This window comes from Desmodus rotundus, chromosome 2 (genome assembly GCF_022682495.2).
Source record: "Desmodus rotundus isolate HL8 chromosome 2, HLdesRot8A.1, whole genome shotgun sequence".
Lineage (NCBI taxonomy): Eukaryota > Metazoa > Chordata > Mammalia > Chiroptera > Phyllostomidae > Desmodus > Desmodus rotundus.
This window is the reverse complement of record NC_071388.1, coordinates 146,761,271-146,787,614: the sequence shown is the minus strand read 5'-3', so window position 1 is coordinate 146,787,614 and position 26,344 is coordinate 146,761,271. Positions and strand designations below refer to the sequence as shown.

Genomic DNA, 26,344 nt, shown 5'->3' with positions numbered 1-26,344 from the left:
ATAGTTTAAAAAAGATCACTCCAGTCTTCTCCAAAGAGCTCCTTGCCCAGAAATCCCAGCTGCCCTCAGGTGAAAGCTTTGTCAATTAACCTGTGTATTTTCCAAGGAAGCTGGCCTAGAACCTTTTGTTTTGTCATAACTTTGTGTAGCCTGACCATCCTCTCTCTCGAAGTTAGTGATTTGACAGGAAGAGGGAAGTGTACATTTGTACCTGCTCAGCCGCGGTCCTGACACTGGAGCAGCTGCCACCTGAGTGTAGTCAGCCGAGTGTGAGCCCTGCAGACTGGGGTGTTTCCCGGATCCACGGTAATGCCACATCTAATTCTCTGTTACGGGTTACGGCAGAGCATGGCATTTCCTAGGATGTGAGTGTTTTGGGGATGTGGGAAGGAGAGAAGGAATAGGAGGAAGAGTGAGAAATTCCTCTTGGGGAGGGCGTGGTGAAATTCACCTGTTTTTAAGAGTTTTTTTTTTTGCTGCAGTTGTTTTCCGTTCTGAATTACGGCCCCTACACCAAGTCAGTTTGAATGAAAAGAAAAACCCAGATTTGTGCAGGAATGTTGTAAATTGAAGGACAGGGAAAAACACCCATGGTCCAGTTTAGAATGTGACTTCTTTGATGAAGAATGCCATGAACACCATGTAGCTTCCTTTTATTTTTCATCTCATGTCCCAGTTCATGTGCTTTGTAATGTCAGCTTTGCTAAGGTTAGGGTGATTTTTGGTAGTTAATTGGTGTTGCTGGAGAGAGTGCCTTTGGAAGGGAAGGCTCTTGGTCATGCAGGGGAAACAAGCCTTTTTCGGGAGAGACAAAGTCAAACACATGAGCGTTGTCTTCTTCTTTATTGTGACTCTCTGTGTACGTGCACTTGACCTCTGGAGGACTCTACTGCAGCGGCAGTAACAGGGGAGCTGTGAGGAGCTCACAGGCAACGTGAGCCCTGAGTGTGAGAGGCCGGGACCTTGTGGTGTCCACTGTTTTACACCCAGTGTCCAAGACAGTGCCTGGCGTGCAGTTGGTGCTCCATGAATATTTGACAAACAAGGGAATAAGTAATTATTATTATGACAAAAAAGATAATATGAGAGACAGAGGGACTGATCTAGGCTGAGGAGATAAGAGAGCACATCTTATCAAAGCATTTACTGAGTTTGTGGGAAGAGAATCCGTTATAAGACAATTTTACATTCTTTTTGAATTTTGCTAAATTTGTCGGGGTGAAATTATTTAATAGGATTATATAGGTTTCAAGTGTACAGCTCTATAACACATCACCTGTGTCTTGCATTGTGTGCCCACCACCCAAAGTCAAGTCTGCCTTCGTCACCCTGTATCTGACCCCCTTTCTACCTCCTCTTCTGGTAATCCTCTTCTACCTCCTCCCACCCGCTTCCCTCTGGTAATCACCACACTGTTGTCTGTATCTCTGAGGTTTTGCTTGTGTGTTTGTCTTGTTTGTGTGTTGCTTTCTGTTTTACATCTCACATACGAGGGAAATCACATGGTGGCTGACTTTCCCCATCTAACTTATTTGGCCAAGCAGGGTGGTCTCGAGCTCTGTCCGTGTTGCCGCACGTGGCGACACGTCACCTTTTCTGTTGGCCGAGCGGCATCCCACAGTGCACGCGCCATGTCCTCTTTATCGAGTCATCGGGGGAGGGCTCTGTGGTTCTGTCCGTGTCTTGAATGTGAATAATCTTGTGACCAAACGAAGGTGTGTGTATATCTTTATGAGTGTTTCCAGATTTTTCAGGTAGACGCCCAGAAGAGGCATCGCTGGGTCATATGGTAGATTTATTCGTAATTTTTAGAGGAACCTCCACGCTGTTTTCTGTAGTGGTTGTACCAGTTTCCATTCCTGCCAGCAGTGTACAAAGGTTCGTTTTTTTCTACGACCTTTCCACACTTGTTATTTCTGAAGTCAGTCATACATTCTTTTAATTGATAAATTAGCGTGAGTGCACTGGCGGGCACTGGTGATGTCCACGGAACTAGAAGTGGTTCCTGCTGACGACTCACAGTTCAGCTGGATACGGCAAAGGTTAGATAGAGCACAGCACTCGGAGGGTCCAAGGGAAGGGCCTTCATATCACACTGGGCTGGGGTTGGGGACCTCAGCCCAGGGAGAAAACGTAGAAGGATGAACAGGCATTAGACTAGTGAAGGAAGGACCGAGAAGGACTTGTTAGTCCATGGGAGGGCCGAGCCGAGAGAAGTGGGGTGATGGTGATGGAGGATACTGCCAGGGCAGTCGGTCCAGCGTGGCCAGAGCGGTCTGGGGAAAGGAGAGCTGAGGCCCTCCTAGATGGGCAGGGAGAGCTCTTGAAAGATTAAGTAGGGCAGTTTGTATGTTTCGGAAGGATTGTGGGCGGAAGTGGATCCCAGGGCATGGCACGGTGAGAGGTAAACGGGTAAGAAAGCACGGTCCCCTTGCCATGTGGCAGCAGGTGGGCCCACACGTTGCGTTTCAAAGGCATCCCAACTGCCACCTCAATGGTGGCAAACAACAAAAAGAGACAAACAAAAAACAAACCTTAGTTCAAAGAATAGACCTTTGTTACAGGTGTCTCACAAACAATGAAGCTGTGGTAAGCAACACTCATCTAGTAATAATTCCGCTGCCACTTTTATTATGAAAGCAGATGTCTGGGCTGCTGACTTTTCTAGCAACTTTTGTGAGACATTTAAATCCCTGTAGCTGGCCCTTTGTTCCTATGTTGCCATGGAGTGTCAATAAGCCCGCTCAGAATAACCCAGGCAGTGAGACGAGAGGTACAGCTTGCTCACTGGCATGCTGGCTGGCCAGGTTACAGTGTTTTCATTGCTCCCGTCTTGGGAGGAGCACCAGGCAGCTGGTTGCCCTGGCAGCTGTGAAAGGTGTATGTCTCTTGGCTGCCCAGAGTTTGAAATGCAACCAAAACTTGCCTGCCTACTGAGCATGTGCAGCTCCCGATTGATCTGATAGCAACTGAAAATAGCCCACTGAGCACCTGTCCCCTGTGCACCAGCCCCTGGCCGACTGCCATTTAAGACAGTGTGGACTCACTTGGGGTAGGTGGGGGGTGGGTGGATTTTAATATTTAGGAAGATCTTGGGAACTTTGGCCCTGGCTTAAAAGGAAGGAAAAAAAAAAGGAGCAGGCTCTCAGAGCTGCTCTCTTTGGCACTTCTGTGGTTAGTGGGTGGCCACAGTGGCTGCGTATGTACATTATGCGGTGAAGATTCCATACAGTTCTTCTTGCTCAGCCAAACTGTGGTCCAGATAGACTGAGAGGTAGTGTTTTCTCTTGGAGTGAAAGGCTTTCCTAAAAACACTCCTGGATGGTAGCCATCCACAGTTTATCTGTCTCCGTTTTTGAAAGGGGAGGCATTGGGTTAAACTATTTGTTTAATTGTCTACCTGCTCTTTAATCCCCATAATTGTTAGTCAATCACTTCTACAAGGTGTCTCTGTGCTAGATCATTCTTTCTCAGCAGTCCAAATTTGGGTACAGAATAGAATCACAGCATGTTGGGAGCTGCCTGTTCCCCTTTGGGACTCCTTCCATTTCCTTCTGGGCTGTCATCTCTTCAGCGGGTTGCCATTGTTGGGCATGCGTGGCAGACTCTGGAAGGAAATGCTTCTGAAATGACTTGTGGTATTAAAGCTACTATTTAAAAGTGACCCTTCGTAGATACTTGGGTTATCTTTAGGCCGCCACTGCTCTGCAACTCCAGGAGCCAAAGAGAATCTGCGGAAATGCTGGCCTGTTGCTCTCGCCTTGGTTTGTGTTTAGATATTCTTGCTCTCCAGCCAGTGGCCTCGTGACACATCTCAGATTTAGCTGCCTTTCTTCTGCCAGGGCCCAAGATTATTGTGGAAGCTGGGAATGGTGTGCCCTGCCACAGAGATTGTGGGTGAAGGAGGGTGTGTTTGAAAAGCCAGTCTGGTTCATAGCACTATGAAGAAATGCTTTTGGTTTCTACCTTAAGTGTTGGCACCTGGAGAATTTCTGTGGGTTTGGGGCTAAAAAAGAAGCTCAAAATGACCCAAACTGAACCTGCTCATGCTAATGGTTGGATCTTAAATTTATCACTAGTAAGCCTTCTTAAGGGCATTAAATTTGGGAGTTAATGAATTCCTGTGCACCATATTAATTAGACTGATAAGGGAGAGAAGAAACGTATAGCAAATATCAAGTTAGAACGACTGGAATGCAGATGCACAAGGCTTGTATTCATGGGATTGAAGACGTGGGATTCCTTTCTTCATTAACCTTCCCTGGAGTTCTCCCAGGGCCTTGGGACTTGAGTTGGTAAGTCAGGGTCAGGGAAGCAGCAATATTGGAGAGGCTTGGGCTCTGTGAAGTTTTTTACCCTTGAGTGTCTTATTCTCTGCTGCCTCATCTGAGCAAGAAAGAAAAGAGTCTAGAAAATGCCTTGTTTCCTCTCTGCATTTTTTCTGGAGTGGGGTAGTGTAGGGAGCCAGGGAAGAGGAATTTAACTAATTCCAGACATTTTTACCTTTAGCTTTTGGGTGCCACCATGCCTGGAGGCTGGTGTTGTCAGACAGTTGTTCAACAAATTGGAGCCTTGCCCATCTTTTGAAGGGTTTATCTCTGTGGTTTGAAAGCTTCCTGAAAGGGCGTGGTGGCGGCTTGCAGATGGTAAGCAGAGCAGAGATTGTCAACCTTGGAGGCCGATCCCTGAATCCTGGAGAAAAGGGGCTAGGGAAGGACACGGGAGAGGAAATAGAGGTAGGAGCTGGGCACTGGGGTTGCCCCAGAGTTCCTTCGCCAGCGTCCTTTCCCGTCTAGAGCCCTAGAGCCCTCGTGTAAGGTTTCCTTTAAAACCAAAAATTTCCCTCTAGAGCCTGGGTAGGAAGCCTTCCGTGGAGCAGCCCGGCACTCCCTAGTTTGCCCCTGGGGCAGGGAACAGCCAGCATCAGGAACACCTCTTCCCACACTGAACAACAGGCCTCACCAGCGACGTTCTGTAGAGGGTGTACCATTTCGCTGTCTCTCTTCTGAATCTGAACAAGGAATGACTTATCGGAAATGCGCATAATCCGCCAGGTGGATCTTTTCCCCCTCTTCTTTAGACTGAGGTACACTGACTTTGACACGGGCATTGTCAGTGTCTGGGGTGGGGTGGGGGTATTTTCTAGTCTCTAAAAGAATTCCTTGGTAGGTAATTTCCATTAGGCCTTATAATAAAAAGTTTGCTTCTCTGAAGCAGAGATTCAAGAAGTTTGAATACAAAATGAAGAAAGGGGTCATTATTTTCTTCATATTAAGGAGTTGCTTCACAGACATGGCACATAAGTTAGAGGCAAGTCTTTGCTGTATTCGGGGAATCATAAAAAGCACAGAAAAGACAGACCAATATTGTCTTAGGTCCATACCCCATAATGTTCTTTAACTTGTTAGTCACTTAAACACAGACCGAGTTTTTGGCTTTGAAATAGAAGGTGTGGCTGCTGCAATAGGCTTAATTTACAGGGATTATTTCACAGACAAGGAGTCAGCCCAGACACAAAATAAACAGATGGCACTTTTTTTTCTCTCTCAGCTTTAGCAGTTCAAATGCAGTATGACTTTGGAATCCTTATCACCTTCAGCAAAGCAAGAAGGGGAAAATGATGTAATTCACTCTTCCTTACTCCCTGCTGGAAAATGCCATTATTTTCACTGATAGGAGAAAAATGGCAGTGAACACCGGGGGCATCTTTTTCACTGCTGAGCAGGCAGCCCTGCACGACCCCTCTGAACTGACTGGAGTCATGCACTTACTGTGTTTTGACCGTAGAAGCTAAAAGTCCTCAAATCAGCCATCCAAGGAAGGATTACTCTTAATAGCTCTACCGTTCTATAATGTATTAATTTCCGATTTAGGAACTCATGTTTTAGTTCTTTCTTCTAGCAAACCCCCAAGCAAACAAAGAAACCTACCACTCCACAGGAAGGACGGGTTTTCCGCACGTGGAAGCCCGAGTAGGTGAACAGATGTGGCGCTGTGGCGAACCCCGCGAGGAAGAAGTGGTCTGCGCAGACACGCTGGCTCTGTGACTAAGCCTTGCCTTAAGATCTCTCTGCTGACATTTAAAGACTTTATGGGCTCAGTCTGCTCTGAAAACCAGCATCATGTCTCTTCCCACCTCTAAATTCTTTCTGTGAAAAGAAAATCCATTCTGAAGCAAATATTCATCAGGCTGGTGCTTCTGCCAAGTACTGAGGCAGCTGTAGGGCATAGGATGGTGAGCATGTCAGGCTCGGTCCTTACCCCCGTAGTACGCATAGTCTGCGGGAAAGACTTGGCCATTCAGGAGCCATGCTGGCATGCTCGTGAGGGTGTGCAGGTGGTTTCTGCTTTAAATCTGGGTGTGTGAACAAAGGCTTCTCTGAGAAATAACATGTAAGATCTGAGGGGCTGATAGGGACTAACTAGGAGGGTAGGGGTGTTGACAGGGAGGGAGCTAAGCTTTCCAGGTGAAGGGAATTCCACACCTAAGGGACCTGAGATCCCAAAGCAGGAAGAGGCCGTTCAAGAACTGAGGGGGTCTGGGGGTGGGGTGGGGGGCGGGGGTTGGATTCTGAAGAGGCAGAGAGGAGATCAACCAGGACTTCTGTGGGCCACATTAATGACTGTGTCTGTTTTGAGAGTGACGAAAGCCGGAGAGCATCAGGTTTGTACATCTGAATGGGGGCGGCATTTGCTGAGTTAGGGAACCTTGAGGAAGAACACATTTGGAGTGGAGGCATCAGGAGTTCAAAATCTTGGAAATCCTAAAACCATTGATCTTGTTATTTTTCAAATATAATGTGATCTCATTCAGATGTGTCTATCCTCTTTCAGCTCCTAGAGCACGTTTTCTTCTTGGCTTCACAACTTTACCAAGTATCAGCTTCTCTGATCGGAAAGCAGTGTGCTTTGGATTCCCTAAATGAGTGTTTTATCATCAGAGTATTTAGGCACTTAGTGTATTTGAGTCCTGAGCCTGGAGCTGGCCTGCTTGCCAGACCATCAGATGCCCTTCACGAGGCATTCCGGATGGACCTTTGTGTTTCTGTCTTGGAGCAGGTTTGCTGGCATTGCAAAATCCTTCCTTAAGCCTTTGTTTAATGCCAGAGACCTCAGATGCTTTCAGATTCTGGAGAGGTGCCAAACTGTACTTTTGGATTAGGAGACGATAGAAGGTCTCCCATCTCCATAAGCCTAATATAAGCTGTCTTCTTGAATGAATCGTTTGTACTGTTGGAAGGAGTCCAGGGGTGTTTGGGATTCCTTTTTTAGCCTACAAAGTCCCGAGCTCTTGGACTTTTATAACAGTCATCTAATAGCTGCATGGTTTTTCGTGCTACTTTGAGGTGAGCTGATAAGAAACTTGGCTGTCCCTTTTGCTGACCTCTGGGGTCACAGTTAGAGGCTGGTTTACTTGTAGCATCTTCTCGTTTGTTTGTTGTGTCAAAGACTTTAGTGGGAAACGTGGGGTTTTGTGCACCATTTAGAATGATAATCAGTTTAAATGCCTTAAAGTATTACGGAGTACGTGACTGGGCAGGAGGCGGGGAGAAGGTTGGGGATAGGTCCGTCCTGCTGTGCCTGGATCGCCCAAGTCCCATTGAAAACATACGTGTGAACACTTTTACAATGAAGTACAAGATTACCCCTGACTATGGACAGTCTTAAAAAGTCCACGGTCCTCTTTGTTCTGCCTCTTCTGTCAGGGTAGGATTGGGCCATGCAGAATAGGCGTGACTAGATGGTGAGGTATTACCCTGAACAAAAAAACCTATTTTAAAAGATTTGGCTGAGGTGAACCCCTTGGATTCTGAGCCCGTGCGTCTGGTTGAGGAACCCGCACTGCATCCTCCCCAGAGGCGCGGAGAACTCCCTGCCGCTCCCAGCCAGACCCAGGCTGCGAGTGTGTTCACACGGGCACCGGTGATACAAAGGGCACACGGTGCCAGCCATAACACTGAGTAATGCTGGGAGGTGCCTCTGAGAACAAACAATGTGGGTGAGCTCCTCAGAGAGGGAATACCTCTGGCTTGGCATTTAAATTGCTGAATTATTTAAATGATTGCCAATTAGGTGGAGTAGGCTTGCTGCCTTCTGCTGGGACACTTCCTGGTTATTTGCATAGGCAAGTATAAAATACTTCATATGAGATACGGTGCTTCCTGCCTGTTGGGTGGAACTCAGGCAGAGAAGGGGATTATCCATTCCTTGGTTTTCTTGGATGAGCCCTGTATTCACAGCACAGTCTGGACGATTGGAGAGCCACGGAAACGTACCTGTGGCCCTCCAAGGGGTTTGTGATGACTCTTGCACCCCCACTGCCCTCCCACCACTATCCTGTCCCAAATAAAATACCACAGGCCCACACCTGTTAGGGTTATTCCTAAATTTCGACAAGACTGAAACAGTGAGTCATGGGCATTCTGGGACCTGCTGCTGTGTTCCTTCGAATTGTGGATCTTAAGATCTGAAAATGCCGTTCCCTTGCTTTTAACTTTCTTTGTTGAATTAGTAATCCTAGCTCAGAAAACCCTTGTAGCATCCCTTTGACTAATCCACTTTGTTGGGTAAAGTTGCCGAAGGGGCGTTTAAAAACGTGCACGCATGTGTACCAGCGTGCGATGGGTACATGTGGTCATTTTTATGTTCTTGCGAATTTAGGGTTTTTATATTTGGCTGTATATGCAAAATAGATGCATGAAGGGCTCTGCTAGTTATATGGGAATATACAAATTAAGAGGAGGAAAGCAAAATAAGAAAAAATTGGTGAAGGTTTTATATTTTCCCGTGAGCTAACTGTAACTGTTGGACTGAGCTCTTGGCTCCTCCATATCAGAGATTGAATTAATTATTACAGATCATTAATAGCTGTCTTTATTCCTGTATTTTTTCCTTTTTCTTGATTGTGGAGGGGAGGATATGAAAACCCTGTTTTTTTGACACCCTACTGAGAAGAATGACCGACTTAAAGGTAGTTAACCTTGATCGTCTTACTCAACCACTCTACGGATACAAAGAATCAAGGAGAGTATTTGATAAGTGAATTTGAGTTAGTTTATGACCTCATAGTGGGTATAGAGAGTGGAAATTTACTAAAGACCTTACTTACTTGAGGCTGTTCAATTCTGGACAGAACTCTTTAGGTTACAATCCAAACTTCTGTCACACTGTGCCCGTGTCCTGTTAGAAACTACGGACCTTGGAAAGTAGTGTCCCTTCTGGCATCCATGGACCTCGATTTCAGTTTGGGCTGGATCTTTTAATAGTAGACTTCACTTTGAGAGAGCACATTAGAAAAATTGTAATTGGGTTTAAAAAAAAAATTGACTTTTATAAGCAGAAAGGAATTGGGGAAGTGAGAAACATCAATTTGGTTGATTCTTGTATGTGCCCTGACCGGGGATCGAACCTGCAACCTTGGCGTAGTGGGACGACGCCCTAACCACCTGAGCTGCCTGGCCAGGGCCTGTTGTGTTTTTTCTTTTTTCAATTTGACATTTTTAATTAGAATCACTAAGTGTCATTAATTCTTTGCTGCTCTGGATCATCCATTTCCTTAGGATCGATGATGAGTGAGCCTTCCATGTTCTACAGGTAAGTTGTCCCTTGGTTGCCTGTGGAGATTGCTTCTAAGACCCTGCTGATATGCGTATGCCCAGATCTGTTACGTAAAATGGCAGAGCATTGCGTGTGACCTGTGCACATCCTCCCATCCACTTGAAGTCATCACTGGATTACTTATAATACCCAATACAGTGTAAATGCTGTGGGTGGTTGTTAAACTGTATTGTTTAGGGAAGAATGACAAGAAAACAGTCTGCACGTGTTCAGTCCAGATGCAGTCACTGTAGGCTTAACTCCATAGTATATCCACACCAGCCACACCGTAACTTTTTTCTAAATGTTTTCCATCAGCAGTTGGTTGAATCCATGGGCGTGGAACCTGCCGATAAGGAGGGTCAACCATACTGTTTATAGTTGTTCCTAGTGGGCCATTTGTACAGTGAGCTAGGTAATTTGTACTCTTTAATCCATTATCAGTCTGTGAACTATCTCCTATTTTATTATTTTACCCCTTCATCACTACACTGACCCCTCCACCCCCGACCTAGCATTGACCGACACCACCTCTTTACTGTGTTAGGGAATGACCCCTGCGTATATGTGGTCCTTAACAAATATTTGTGTTTTTAAAATGCATGCTTAGGTTTGAATGTACATAAACTACATTACTGCATAGTTTAAAAATCCAGTCTAACTCCCTTCTGTATATCACAAACAAATCAGTATGACACCATTAACTCTTCCCCCTCCCTTCTGCCCATCCATGTCCCTCCAAAGAATCGTCACCTGTTGGGCAGCATAGTTGGCAGCCCTCAGCCAGCTTTGTGCCATTCAAGAGTGACAGGCATGTCTAGACTCCCTAGAAATATTATCTTTCAACTCGCTTTTGGCAAGTGTAAACTTTTTGCTGGATTATGTCAACAGATATATATGTTTCTCATCCTCATAGAAATAGATTGGTGCTGGAGTTTCTCTTCCATTTCTCTAGGCAGGGAAAATAAAGACTATCTCTTGGCTCATTAAAGTTTTTGCTCATTAAAAATGTTTGAGGGCTTTTGATTCTCGGGGGTGAGTTGGTGACACACATATACTGTCAGCGGCTATTTTGGATTTTCGGGTTTCAGGCATGTCGTTACTTTGGATGAGCCCCTTGTGGTTTTCAAAAGAACTAGCAAGTCAATTATAAATAGAAGGCCGGTGTCTGTGTGTCTGCATGCACTTGCTCTGTGGGATGAGGCACCCACATTACAGTGGGCACTGAACTATTTTCACTGTGAAGAGGAAGATTAAGAATGCTTTTTTCTTTTTGAGATAACCCACATCTCTGCACGCACCCACACAGATCTGTGTAAATGAACTTGACATTTTCAAAGACCTTCACTTAAGGTCTCTTAAGCACAGCCACCCAACCTGTTACTTTAAGAAAAAAGTGGTCTCACAGACCTGTGACAGAGGGTTCAGGGTCAGCAGGCAGACTGTCTGTGCCTTAGACCTTCCCAGGGAGCTCTGAAAGCTGAATTTCCTTATATGCACAGTGCTTCGGTGAGTGGCCTCAGTTAGCTAATCAGTGGCTCCTAGGACTCAGCTGTCGATATTGTATCTTCACTCTCCTTCCCCACTAATGGAAACCGTTGGGACCAGCAGCTCTCAACCAATCATTCCAACAAGGGAAGGGAAAAGAACGAGTGATTTGAAAAGTGAAACTGCAAATGAATGTTTTCAGAAAGACACAGTTAGGAGGTCTGCTTGGAGGTTTGTCACTGATGATACATTTTTGCCTCTTTACATTGTGTCTTGGACCCGCCAGGTGTAGGCTGTTCCTCGGATCCCTTCTGTAACTTCATTGTTCAAACATCGTTCTATTCCTTTTGTCTTCTTGTGCCCTCATCCTCAATAATTGGCGCCAAACTGCTTTTCTGTCAGTTGAAAATATGTAAGCAGCTATGAACTTCCATTGTAATTGATGTAAAGACTTCAGTAGTACTACCATTGAAAATTAGTGTAGGCATCTAGCTTGAAGTACTGATAATACGGATTTGTAATTAGAGACTTGTAAACCCTTCTCATACCGGTGTATTTCTGAAGCAGAAGGCAGCGGTACCACCGTTGACGTTGTGCCACTGGCTGCTGGAGCTTCGCATGGTGCTAGCAGGAACCTGGTGTTGATAGCTGCCGTGTACTTAGTAACCATTCTTTTCTCTTTTCCATAAAATGAAAGAGATGAACATAATTTTTGATGCAAGGACTGGGAGATGAGAGCCCATCAGACCAAAGATAACATGAAAACCACAGTGGGAGAATTCATTTTCAGAGGCACGTGGACGAATTATAACCAGTGTTTGGCCTGGCGGGATCTAAAAGAGAGCACTGCTTATAGAAGTGTGTTCGTATATTGAGAGCTGATTATTCTTTGATAGTTGGTCAAGTTAGAGAAACAAGATAACAGCATGTGGACATCATGGCCAATGCTGATGCTGAGCTTGACTTTCTGTTTGGTTAATGTGTTTATAATAGCCTTGGAGAAACTGTGTTATTCCTCCAGTGGTGTAAAATCCATTCAGTGATTTTTTTCCCCCTTCTTCTCTATCCTCTTGCAGATGAGAAGCCCAAGGTGAACCCCAAACTGTACATGTGTGTGTGTGAAGGCCTTTCCTGTGGGAACGAGGACCACTGTGAAGGCCAGCAGTGCTTTTCCTCACTGAGCATAAACGACGGCTTCCACGTCTACCAGAAAGGCTGCTTCCAGGTCTACGAGCAGGGGAAGATGACCTGTAAGACCCCGCCGTCACCTGGCCAAGCTGTGGAATGCTGCCAAGGGGACTGGTGTAACAGGAACATCACGGCCCAGCTGCCCACTAAAGGTTCCCATGGACTTTCTCCTATTTCTAGATAGAGGGTTTTTGTGAGTGTCGTGCTGGTTCTGTGTGGGTTAAAGATGTAAGTAGCCACAAGGCTTTACTCCAGCTCTTTGAAGCAGAGGCAGTGGGTGACAAGGGAGACAGCTCTAGGTGAGGAAGAGAAAGGCACAGCCTTTGGAGTCTAAAAGGAGGATGCACATTTTTGGGAAAGTCAACAAGGTGATGTCTGCCTCGGGGACATCTTGGCCAACCATATCTCCCTTAGTATCCATGAGCAAGGGAATGGCTCCTGATACCCTTTTCAATTAATGAGTGATGATGCCATTCATAATTTCCTGAAAAAAAAGTTCTGCTTAGTAAATACTCATCTCTGTGTTGCGAGTGTAGGGAAGACAATGGGACATAAGACTCAGGTGCCTGCGTGGAGTACCTTTTCCTCTTTATAAGGAAGGAGACATAGGAAGGCTCACTAACCTCTTCTGTCATGTCTGAGTCCCAGTGACGGATCACTGAAACTTGAAGCTGTGTGAGATTTCACACGAACCTTGTAGCTGGTGTGGAATCTTCCCTTTATTATGTTCAACATGGATTCCATAGCCAGCAGAGATCAGTCCTCCCCTGAAACTGGTTCCCCATAAAACGAGCCCAAAATTGCTATCTCAAAGTTCTTAAAAATACTAGTGTACCTTAGTCTTTGTAGATTGACTCCAAGCCAGATTTACTTTCCATATGTCATCCATTTTAAATAGGCATATTTATTTAATTGTGCACTAACAAAAGAAGAAACAACCCAAAAAATTGGAGTAGGAGAAGCTACTGGGAGCATCCATTGCCAGAAATGTCAGCCAGCGAGGGAGGAGACAGAAAAGTGAAAAAGCTGATACACAGTCATGTTGTGAGTTTTGAAGTTACGGTGATGACCTTCAGTCATATAGAAGAGATTAAATTCTGAATAATAAAAGAAGGTTTTTAAAAGGGAGATCATTAGATGGTTAAAACTAAAAGGCTACCTGACGGAATAAACTGCACTCTTAAACTTTTTGAGTTAAATTATTATTGATAGAATGGATAGACATGAAGAAATGTCTGCATTCACACAAAAATTCTATCTGTGGTATGAAAAGTTCCTACTCTGCAGAACACTCTGCTAGACTCTAGGTTGTGATAGAAAATTTATTTTTTTCCTTAAGGAATTTCTAATATAATTAAGGAGGCACAATATTTGTGATTTAATGTTGTATATAGTTAGTTTTACACTTTATCATACAAATGACATGTGCCATGGAGTCCATGTGCCAAGTTGTTGATGAATTTGGATTTGGAAAGTTAAAAGAGATGTGTAAAGGAAATTGGGCTTGAGATTGGATCTCTGAAGGGGCCAGGCACATGGAGATGAGTAAGTCACATGTGGGGAAAAACGGGGCTTAGTGAAAGCGTCAAGAAGAGTCTGAAAGTCAGGGACGGTTATAGTTTTGGGACCTTTTAATTATGGACTTTTACTGTCCAACTAAGAAATTTTGATTTAACTCACTAGGCAAGTAGAGAGTCTTTGTGAGTATTTGCTTGAGGGATACGTGAGTGAGGCAGGGCATGGATGTTTGCATGGTTAATACAGGAAATAGTGTCTGAATGGGGAGTGACTCAGTGAATCAATGTTTTGAGTGAGCGAATCAATGTTGAAGATGTTGAGTAAAAAGAACAGATGAAGGAATAGGTTCCTAGGCAGAAATCTTGATATAAAAAGATCAATGAAAATTTAGCAACAGACATCCAAGGTACGTTGGAGAGAGAAACCGCAGATTGGGCAATTTGGTCTTAACTCAGCACCGTCTCCTAGGGATATTAGAGCATAACATCTGCCTGCAAGGGATTGATGATAAAACATCCTTACAGATCAAATCCAAGTTAATGAGAGTAGTACCAGAGATTTGTGTAGTACTTAATATTTTAAAAGCACTTTCACACACAGGCATTAATACAGATGGTTCTCAATGGATTTTTTTTTCCAGTTGTGTCTAAATGCATAATAGTTAAAATGTCTGGGCTATTGGCTAGGTGTTAGGAGGTATTTTAGTTTAACACTTTGTGACTTGTGAGACTTTGTGGTCAGGATTTGGAGCTACTTGTTAGGGCATTGGTTATAAATATTGAGTAATAAGTAAACAATGATCCTTACAGCCAATTACCGTTTTCTCTCCCATTTCCAGGGAAATCCTTTCCTGGAACGCAGAATTTTCACTTGGAGGTCGGCCTCATTATTCTGTCCGTAGTGTTTGCAGTATGCCTTCTAGCTTGTCTGCTGGGAGTCGCTCTCCGAAAATTTAAAAGGCGCAACCAAGAACGCCTCAATCCCAGGGATGTGGAGTACGGTACCATCGAAGGGCTCATCACCACCAATGTTGGAGACAGCACGTTAGCAGTGAGTTCGTGACCCTAGGGAATCCCAAGCATAATGAAAACGGCTGAGGATGATTTTCTATTTTGAGCATGAAACGCTAAGCAGTAACTGGTGACCGGACAGTGTGCCCACGTAACCACTGGCCTTGTACACCCCGAGCCAGCATGTGCTGGCACCTGTCTGGTCTCCCCTGTGTGAGAACACTAATTTTAGACAACATTTACATTAAGTGAGAGGAGATTTACTTCAGCAGATTTTGGGGAGTAAGGGAAAAGGAAGAGAAAATGGTTGCCTATATTGTTGAAGGGTGGATCCTTGGAATTCATGTAACTCAGTTACTCTGTTTTTAGCAATAAAAGTACTTTCATAAAAAACAGCTTTTGCTTGATATTAAAAAATCACTTTCCCTTCTAGATTGTTTTAACACCCTGTTATTTAACTTTAAAACTTGACATCCAAAAAAAGCAGCTATTAAATTTTTCACGCTCTTGTGCTGCCCCCTTGTGGAGTACAGTCATTTGGTTAAATGACTGATGTCCAGTAAAAATTTTAAATATTCTACTAGCCACCTTAAAAAAAAGTAAAAGAAAAGAAAGAAAGAGACCCTGATATTAATTTCAACAATATATTTAACCTAACATGTATAATTATTATCATTTCAACATATCATAAGGAATTATTGAGATATTTTACTTTTTTTAACTAAGTTTTCAAAATCTGGCATGTACTTTACACATACAGCCTATGACACTTCAGCCTAGCCACAGTTGATTTGCTCAGTGCCGACCTGTGGCTAGTAACCATCCCGATGGACAGCACAGGTTTAGAAACTATTGTATTTGTATGTTTTAAATGTACACTTTTGTGTGTTTTTAAATGATGAAATCATACTAAGAAGTAACTGTATTTTTACATTTTAAATTTGTCAAGTGTTAAAGAAACTTTAAATTTTAAGTAGAAAGGGAGTCATTTGCTTTAACTAGGTTATCATAAATTGCAAGAGAAAAATAGTAACATTCTAAAGGGATACTTTGCTGAGTCGGTTGCCTCCTCTGAAAAAGGTGAAGATTATTTAGTGTTAGGTGTTAAAAACATACCAGTACCAAATCAAGATGACTCTTCATAATCTGATGAACTAAGGCAGAAATTTTATAAAGGGAGTCAATGTTTTTTAATGCCATGATCATATGTCACCTGAGATCATCCTGTGTTAAGCCTTGTTCCATGAGACAACAAGCCTAACAGCATCTGAGTTCTGCAGGTAGGCCTGCCGCGCAACTTCCTCTTTGCTGGAGAAGACTTGTCCTTACCAAGCTTTGTAGTGCGGTTGCTACACCTGGACCATTTTTGGTGCACTGTTAAATCGTTTGGTGGCGGCAGGTACAGGCCGGGAGTGGCCCATACTGCTGCCTTTCCCATCACCAGGCCCCCCTTCAAGTGTACTTTTTGGTATGAAAAGGGGAGAAGGGCCCTTGTTTAGCTTCCTTTTACCTACCTATTTAAATTGTGGTTCAGAAAAACTGGGAAAAGAGAAGACACTTAATTTCAAAAAGTAGAGAATTATAGTTATTTTTGTTGTTGTTAAAAATGTACTTAGAAGTTTATTTAATATTTTGAGGAAAAGTAAACAGTTTATTGAGTTAGGAGCAAGAAAATACAAGGCTGAATCCTGACAAAGCTTTAGCAATGCAAGATTCTAAAATATATTTTCAGAACTTTGTTCCTTAGAACAGCTAAATAACTAATCACCGTGGGCAATAATAGGAATATCTTGGTTGAATTACTGTTTAAATAGTCTCTATAATTTTGGAAGAGGGCTGGGAGTGTATGCTTAAATAGCCTTCTCAACTCAACCATATTAGATGACAGTATACCACAATAGAACACAGAACACTATTTAAAACAAGTTGTCATTATTGACCTTCCTCATATAAGCAATATGATCATTTATGATTCAACGAAGCACATCCTACTAAACAGCTCCCTTATGTTGAAAAGAAGCCTTGGGGTTCCAGAGTTAAGTAGATGTTTGTCTGTCTTTGGTTGATTTCCTCCCCATTCCCCTTCTTAAGGCTGTGAACTAAGTTAGAACAAGGATTATACATTTGGTTGGCCAAAAAGTCCATTTCATTTTTTTCTGTGTATGGCTCTAGTAGCACTTAGTTGTCTTTAACTTCATTCAAAACAATTTTGTTAGATTGTGTTGTTACAGCTGTCATATCAGTGTGCATTAAAAAAAAATCAAAGTTGGTGAATTTTTGTGCAGCTATTTTAATATTGAAGATGGAAGAAGATATGCAACTTTTTTGGTGTATAATGCTTTACTATTTTGAGAAAGGTAAAAAGACAAGTGAAACATAAAAAAGATTTGTGCAGCATATGGAGAAGGTGCTGTGAATGGTCAAATGTGTCAAAAGTGGTTTGTGAAATTTCTCGGTACTATTGACATTTTGTCCGAATAATTCTTTGCTGTGGGGCTGTCTTATGCTTTGGAAGATGTTTAGCAGCACCCCTGGCCTCTACCCGCTAGAAGCCAATAGCGGGAGATAGCTGATGTACTCAGAATATCCAAATCAGTAAGTTATTGGTGAAAATGAAAAGTTTTCATTTAAAAATTAAAACGCTCATTAAAAACCTTCTGTAACAGACTTTTTGGCCAACTCAATATTATGGAAAAAATAACACGTCATAGTTTAATTTTCTGAAATTTTCTCAAAATTGAGTGAATAAAGAGAAAAAAGAACATCAAATAAATGGTTCAGGAGATGTGAAAGTACTTCATCTACACTCAATTTCTGGTTGATTATCAATTTTGTGGTTTTTAGGGATTGTAAATTTCTTTGATTGTTCAGCTTTTGGTAATTGTACTGATGAGCAGTACTTCACAGTGGTACTCAGAATAAGTAAAAAATGAAAGTAGATGAAGTTCAAACAAGTGGGTATGCTGCATTAACAGGCCAGCTAAAATGTTTGGGAAAGGATGAACTCGGAGGAAGGTCAGCTCACTGTTCCTCCAGCCTTACCTCCGTCTTCACGGGCACAGCGGTCATCACAGACAAGCCGGGTCTGATGCAGAAAGACTGCTGCTTCTTAGTTGCTTTCTTCCTTTCCAAAGAAGGGGAAATTTATGGATGCAGTATTTGGTAATCTTTTCCACAATATGTTCTTATTTAGAAGTAGAATCAGGGCATGGTTTAGTGTTTTCAATGAAAGTTTTAGTTTTTCTATGGTGCGTGGCTACGTCACATAAAAACGTGACGTGCAGGTGTTAACTTTGTGCCCCTTTGTTCTTCACTCTGCTGGAGTGTACCGGTTTGATGACTCACATGGCCAGCTGTGCCTTTTTAATACAAGCAACATTAGACTCATCTGTTTCTTGTTCCTGATTTGTTTTTCCTCATTAGAGCCCCTTAGTTGGCATGCCAACCAGAGTGGATCCTTTGCTAGATACTGCCAAGCGGTGTAGAATGTGGCCAGTTACGCCCAGCCCTTGGACTCAAAGTCCCTTGCTCTTCTTTTGCTCCACGTGTTCTTTGTTCTACTGCTTCCCCTGTGCTCTGCCTTCTTCCTGGATGTTCTGATTTGCATGTTCAACTTTGTCCACTCAGCTTTACATATTTAATTCTAAAACTATGGGTGCGTGAGAGGACCACTTATCCCCCAGGGAAACCTATCCTGTACTAGGAAAAGCGCAAGCTTCTGGTTTTCCTCATAAAACCAGTGCTTCCAATAGTGGGGTTGTTCACGCACAGTAGCGGGCCGCACATCCAGGGCTGCTGCCTCTGCATGAGTTAGAGCGACATGTATGCTTCTACTCCAAACTGAGAGCTGTTTTTCAGTAGTTTTTTTTTTTCTCCTTGTCTTGAAACACAGGATTTATTGGATCATTCGTGTACGTCGGGAAGCGGCTCAGGTCTTCCTTTTCTGGTGCAAAGAACAGTGGCTCGCCAGATCACACTGTTGGAGTGTGTCGGTAATTCTTTTTTGCCTTCCTTTGGGGGTTACATGCAGTGTTGCTTTTGGTTCTAGAAGTAGGATGGCACTTGGAAAAAGGCTGTTTCTTGTTTCCTGTTGCTTGTTAAACATCAGGAGGTGCAGGGTAGCCATGTGGTGTGGCTCTGTCTCTGTTCTCCATGCGATTTGGGTTGGAGCACCTGAACTTGTCCAAGTCCTTGTCAAAGGAATCTGTCACTCGTTAGTAGAGAGAATGCTCAGTCAAAAGTTTGCGGTTGCAAGTGCACCCTTTGGGGTGACGAGAATGTTTGAAATCTGAATCGATACGGCTGCTCCTGATGGTAGGTAGTGAATGATAGGAGGTAAGTAGGCTTGAGGACCATAAACTTGCTTATTGCAATTCTCTAATCCCTCTCATTCTTCTCCTGCCTTTGAAAATAATAAAATAAATTTACCAAAGCTACCTTTATAACTGCTTTATTTAAACAAGAGCTATGTATATATATTTCTCTATGGCCACTCACATTTTTTCCATATTAGAAACATATTTATACATAGATGTAACCATAGTGTGTGTATAATTCATGTCCCTTTTTTCAGTTTTAAGCTCACACATGTTTCCCTATATTTGTACACATCATAAATATTTTTAAAGAGTGTAATAATTGTTTTTTGAATGTTCATTTTTCTTTAACATTACTACTTGAGAAAGACTTTGTACACATTGCTGCTTTCTTTTGAATCCCCAGAATAAATTCCCAGCAATTAGGGTTCGTGGGTCAAAATTTCTGGCATGTTAATGGCTTGTTTTTCGTATGGCCAGATTGCCACCTAGAGAGATGGTACCTAATGCTTTTATTTTAAAGTCCCGACTTTTGTTAGGTTTACTTTTCTCTGGTGGCTATGTGCTAGCGACATGATCGTTTGCATTATTTTCTCTCTAAGGCGCCAGGCAGGGATGGCCACAGTAGCCGTAGTGGGTTGGCAATGACTCTGCGCTCTCCTCCTAATTCTCCTGGTTTCTTTGGGTTGGACTTGGCAGCTTTGGGGTAGGTGGCTCCCTCCACCACGTGGCTGCTGTGCTCTGGCTTCTCTTCCTGTTGCCATGGAAACCAGGGCACCCTCCCCCCCAACCCAGTAATGGAAAGGGGGATGGGCAGAGGTAGTAAGAGTGGCAAGTGTCCCTTTCTGGCGCATAGGTGGCCAGCTGGAGCCTGTTGCCTGTACCCTAGGTCTGCAGCTGCTGCAACTGTTTCTGAACACCAGTTCACGCTGCTTCTCCACAGCGGAAAAGATAAAAAACAGAAAAGTCCCAAAATGTGCTCATTGTATACAACCAGGGTTGTCCTTTTGTACTACATAACGTCACTTAACATCCTATTTGATTATGAACCAGGGGTTCTGGGTGGTGGTGTGAAGCAGGAAGGGAGACATGTCCACGGCCACTCACCATTCCCAGAGCAGCAGGTCTCAAGATCCCGTCCTTGAAGATTGACCTCAGAGTCCAAAGGGCAACATAATGTTGCACCTTTAAAAATACATCCTGTTTCTGGTTGTATAGATAGTCTTCAGTAGTTTTTGAAATAATGTATATTCAATTATAGCACTTTGTTGGTTTAACGCTAAAGACTTTAAAAAAGCAATGCCTTTTTAGTAGCTTATAGTGTTCATGTATGACAGCCTTAAATAAAAAATGTATGTGATGAATTGCTTGTGAATAGTTCACTGTCATTTTTAGTTCAAAAATAATAGATGTTGGACTAGATCAGTCTTTTCCAGGCAGTGACCAGTGAACCCCCCAAATTTCAGAGGCTTTAGGGATCCCTTTTGTGGGGATCCATGGCCAGGACTTCTGGGAAGCTCTGCTTCTGTTTTTAGGGACATCTTCATAAGGAGCATTTGCAAAAAGCATTTGAAGATGTAAAAGCATTTGAAAACCATTGAAGTAGGTTTCTATTTTAATTCTACCTACTTATCCTGATGTCCATCTCTGTTTTCTTGTATTTAAAAAAAAAAAAAGGCTTTTAAGGGAACTTTATAGTAACGTCCACAATTCCCTGGGAAATTTTTTCTTTCCTAATGAGACTCTTCAGACAAAGGGCAACTGAAGACACAGAAGGGAAACAGAGGGGGGAAAAGATAAACCTACCATTTCCTAGCAGCCAGTTTTGTAGCATCTTCGCACCAGCCTTCTTCTTGAGCTGCAAATGCTGGGCAGTTGCTTTATTAATTGACTTCATTAAAATTAATCTTGTACTAAATGAACAGTATTTGTGTGACCTGACAGTGGCTTGCAAAGACCACTTACCACATTTAACATTTGTTAGAATTAGTCATTGGTATTTAATGGGGACGTTATTTATTATAAGGACATCTAGATGGAGTGGTTTTGATTATGTTTCAGGTGAGTCACCCGGATAGACAGGCTCTCTCTCTCCATGTTTGGGTTCTCAGTGGCTTAGTTTTTCAGCAAAGAGCTGTATTTCTGTCTATGCAGGTGGTGCTACAGCTGCTTATTACCAGCCGTGATTTCCAGCAGCCCCTTGCCCCGCTGCACTGCAAGTTGTATCTGTGGCTGCATGGGTATCTCGGTGCCGCTTGTCTTTACCCTTGATTATACCCTGTGTGATCCGCAGAGTCTTGTGGTAATTACCTCCTCCTCCCAACCTCCCTGCTCACCCCTCCCTATAATTAAGGAACAACATGGCAGAGGGGGCATGGAGTTGACAAGCTGAGCGTGGAGTTGTTTTGCAGAAGGGGGCATGCACCCAGCAGAATCATCACAGCTAGTCCCCGTATTCTGGAAAATGTCTTCTCCAATTGGCCTTTTCAGTGTCGTCCACTTGTGGCATTACAGGGGCTGTCTAACAAGCAAATACCCATGACCAATGTCAGAAATCAGAACTGTTCTGGGATTATGTGTTTAAGACTTTGCAAATCCTCTTTTGAACTATATCCTGCACCAAGAAATCCTTTAGGGATGGCAGTGGCTGCTTGCGGATCTCCTTCACAGCATTGTCTTTTGTGTGCTTGTGTGTGATTTTCTTTGTAATCCTTCAGAACACACATTTCAAATTTAACAGTCTCCTTTATGAAAAATAGAAATGCGTGTGTAAATTCACAAACTCTTAGAAAATGCCTGGTGATCCTATATGAAGGGAGGGAATCAAATAAGCTGGTCCGTGTAGCCATGTGCACTTTCTGTCTTTCAGCGCAACACTGAAGTCTAATAATCTGTACCATTTTCTGAGTTTTACTAACTTTCATGTGCTTTTAAAAACCATGTGTGTTTCATGCCTTTTAATAGAGGACTTTAAACGTAAAACTTTGTCATTTGCGGCTAATTGTACAGTGCAGATACTGAGGGTGTTTAATCTGATATCACAATGGGGTGGCTGGGAGGGGCAGGACTGGGAGGGGCAGGACTGGGAGGGGCAGGATCTACCTTCATAGGCAAAAGGCTGTGGTATTTATCCCTCAATCAAATTGAGTTTTCCCCGTAAATGGTGGGAGGGGTTAAGAGTTGCAGGCATGAACTTCATTGGCTACCTCTTCTGTCCTGTCCAATGTCACCTCTGTGCTGCTTTCCACAGGGAAGGGCAGGTATGGTGAGGTGTGGAGGGGCAGCTGGCAAGGGGAGAATGTTGCTGTGAAGATCTTCTCCTCCCGGGATGAGAAGTCATGGTTCAGGGAGACAGAACTGTACAACACCGTGATGCTGAGGCACGAAAATATTTTAGGTAAGTACGAGGATAACTCCCCTCATCACCATATTTTTTGGACCCCCCCTCCCACCCAATTTGGGAGGAAAATGGGGGCGCGTCTTATAGTCCGAATGTAGCTTACCTGGCTGGGAGGGGGTGGTATTATTTATGTTGTTAATTATTTTACCACACTTTTTGCTTCAAAATTTTTTTTCCTATTTTCCTCCTCTAAAACCTAGATGTGTCTTATGGTCTGAAAAATATGGTAATTTTAGCTAGAAAGAACTGATTTGCCTGCCTTTGCCCACTCTGATTTGGTATACGTGAATTTGCCAGTCTCTCCTGAAAAGTGATACAGGGATCTTGAGCATTTATGTACTGTTTAACTTTTTTAACACTAATTTCTAGTTTAAATCTGCAGAGAAGCTAAATTTGAAGGTTTTCTTGATGATGAAAAGGAAATCGTTACCATTCATTTCTTTTCTGCAGGTCGTAATTTAAACAACACAAATTTGCCCCATATTGTTCACTTCCAGGCTCCATTGGTTGTTCTACTCATCCCACACCCTTTTTGAATATTTATTACTTGAATCAAACTAAGAAAGATCTTTGGACGATTTCCTAGATTTTCATAGCTCCCAGGGACATCGTAATTAAATGCACATTCCCTCAACCTAGGCATCGTTTTTAAAGCCCAGATTTACAGAGGGATTTAGCATACATTTTAATTTGGAAACTAAAAGCTTAAAAACATTTGTGAAATATGTGAAGAGCTCACTGAAATATGGCTATGGAAGTATAAAGGGTGAGAATATTCCTTGTGTCCCTTGGCTTACATGTTTTTGAAAAGTTTTTGTAAATGTGTTTATACTGATAAATCTACGGTGAATGCCGCCTGGAGTGGTTTTGGTTGGTGGCTATAAAGTTTGTATAGAACCTGACCTGTACAGGGTAGCGTTGGCCACTTCATGGCTATTGGATTAGGTTTGGCATATAGAAAGCTGTTGCCAGGCTATACCTCTGTTCCAGTACATTCACGTGCCCTGCACATTTCTGTCCATGACGGACAGCATGTGTAACAGTGGTCCTCTTGCCTGTGGTATTGTAGCTATGAAAACGTTGTAGCCTACCACATGTCTCGTTTTTGTGGCGATGCTGGTGTAAACAAGCCGACTGTGTTCCAGTTGTATGAAAGTACCGCACATACTGTTACATTATGTACCGTAGGTAATCCTTGATAATGAGGATTTACTATACTTTTATCATTCTTTGAGAGTATGCTTTTTGTCCATTTATAAAAAGTTCCCTCTAAAACAGTATGCTGTGTTATGCAAGCAGCAACCTCACTTTTCTTGTGCATACAGTGTCTGTTGATGGCATCGCTTTCTTTTGTGCTTGATTTAATGCCATGTTTTTCCATAAATTTAGTGTGGCCTAAGTGTGCAATGTTTATAAAGCCCGCAGGCGTGTACAGCAGTGTTCTCGGCCTTCACACTCACTGTTATTTCACTCACTCACTGACTCACCCAGAGGAAAGTGCAGTCCCGCAAGCTCCTTTAGAGGCAGGCACCCTGTACAGGTGCGCTGTATTTTACCTTTTACACCACATTTTCACCGTGCCTGTTCTGTGTCTGCCTCTGTTTCAGTACACAAGTACTGTTGAGTTACAATTGGCCGTAGTGTTCAGTACAGTAACATGCCGTCCAGGGTGGTAGCCCAGGAGCAAGAGGCTGTGCTACGCAGCCTAGGTGTATAGCCCTCTGTGCCATCTAAGTGCATTCTGTGATGTTAGCACAACAACAAAATTTCCTAGGAACACATTTCTCAGAATGTATCCCTGTCGTTAAATGGTGCGTGGCTGTACTGCCAATTTAGTATTAAATCTGAGTCAAGTTGTCTGCAAATAATGGCTTGACAGTTGTCCAAAAGCTTTGCTTCAACAGTATGGTGGTATGTTCCATCTCAGAAGGGTCTCAGTCTCTGCCGTGGATTTTTTTCCCTTCCTCTTCCCCTTGGGCCCTAGTCATCACCTAATCCTCCTCGCTTGTGTTGTTGTTCTCGGTCTCCCCTTTCCAGTCCATCTGTCTACAATGTTGTCTTCCACTGGGGAGCTGAGATACTCAAATGTGCTCAAATTGTTTTTAAGGACTGTCACATTGCTTGCAACAATTGTGACTTCTGGGCCTGGCATGCTAGATTTCCTGTTTTGGGGCCCAAGGAGTCTCTGATGCATCCTGTACAAATGTACCCACATGCAGCCGCCTCTGATAGTTGCCCTTCCTTGGGATCGCCATGAACATCCATGTATCTCTGCTTGCATAGAGACTACCTGCTCTTGACTACCTGCTATACCTGTCCCACCCTCCAGCCACCCTTTCTTTCATTCAGACATCTCAGTTCCCTTTCAGTCTCTCCCAGGAGAGTTAACTGTGCTTTCCTGCACTTCCTACTCTGTGCCTCTGCTATTGCTCTTGCCACACAGTGCCTTGTGTGGGGTCTGGATGCCTGTGCATAACAACAATAAAAGGACTAGTTACCATGCAGTAAGCAGTGATTTGGGTACGTTTTCTCATTTACTCTTCATCGCAGCCATAAGAGAGTAGGTACTCTTGTTTCCCAGTTTTAACTGCTGAGGTAACTGAGGCACACGGAGGTTAACATCACCCGGCTGATTGAATCGTAGAGCTGAGCATCACACTGGGCCGTCTCATTCCTAACCACAGTTCTGTATCCTACACTGTAGGATACACTGTAGTTGGCTGGATGGTCACGTACAATAGCAGTAGAGTTGCTTCTTAGTCTAGAGTCAGGGTGCGAGGTGAAAATTCGTCAGCAGTCAGAATTACCCTTCAGTGTCCCAGTTTTAACTCTGAAACTGGAACAGATTGAAGTTATGTAACAGATAAAGCATTGGCTGTATTAGAAGCTGTGAGGTCCAAGAAGTCCTTGAGCTTTAAATGTTAGAATTACTCTTACAGGCAGATGCACATGTGCTACGAAGCACGGGGGTCTGAGCCTCGCTGAGGGGAGGGCATATTCGGGCATCCCCTCTCGTTCTCGTGGGCGCGCAGGCTCATTGAGCGCAGTGCTCCGGCTGTCCCTGTGCCGTGCACGTAGTCACCTTAACCGTGCACTTAGGCTAAATGACCTGTGATAGCGCTCCATTGTCCAGTGCACGGAGGGCAGGAATTATTCCCATTGGTTCTGCTTTCATGTTCAGTACCGAGGACACACACTACCCAGGGTGGGTGCTCAGTAACTATTTATTAGATTGACTGAATCACAAGGGGAGTTTGGATTCACCATTGCGTATGATTCATGTGAGAGAACTTAGGTTTCCTTAGTGTGATCACAGAGGGCAAAACATTGTCCGTTTCTTGTTACCAGTGATCCATGGAAATTCTGAATTCATGAGCTGTTTCTACCCTCGTCATAATTACAGCCAGCGGATTGGTCTTACTGTGTAGTCTAATTGCGTGAGAAAACTCGTAGAAGTGCACAACGTTTTTTGTTAAACTCCTCTCCCTACTTTACCAGTTTCCTGCATGTAGAGACTTTAAGGCTTTCTGTGATCATTTTCTTCTCCATTAAAAGAGCATATTGTGTTTTGAATATCAGATCATGATCCCCCACCCTTGAGTATTGCTAACTCTAGCCCCCCAAATACACAATTAAATTACACACAAGCACATAAATACATATGCATATATAAACATGCATACATGTAAAACTCTGGGCCCTCATTGTTCATCCTTCTAAATAAACTTGTAAAACTGTCTTTCAAATGGACTAGTTTGGACTTCAGCCCTTCCTTTTGCTATGCCTGGTGTAGAACCAATTGATAAGTGAGTAATGGGGGGCTCTGT

At 43.3% G+C, this 26,344-nt stretch overlaps 1 protein-coding gene across 3 annotated transcripts in view; it reads left to right on the top strand.

Annotated features, from left to right (window-relative positions):
- ACVR1 (activin A receptor type 1) overlaps window positions 1-26,344 on the top strand; it is a 133,339-nt gene that overhangs the window by 78,680 nt on the left and 28,315 nt on the right. For all 3 annotated transcript variants that reach the window (XM_053918688.1, XM_053918687.1, XM_024579821.3), the window contains 4 exons: window positions 12,162-12,425; window positions 14,630-14,841; window positions 18,694-18,793; window positions 22,368-22,514. In XM_053918688.1, coding sequence (XP_053774663.1) covers window positions 12,162-12,425; window positions 14,630-14,841; window positions 18,694-18,793; window positions 22,368-22,514 — 723 coding nt within the window. The remainder of the gene's footprint in view (window positions 1-12,161; window positions 12,426-14,629; window positions 14,842-18,693; window positions 18,794-22,367; window positions 22,515-26,344) is intronic.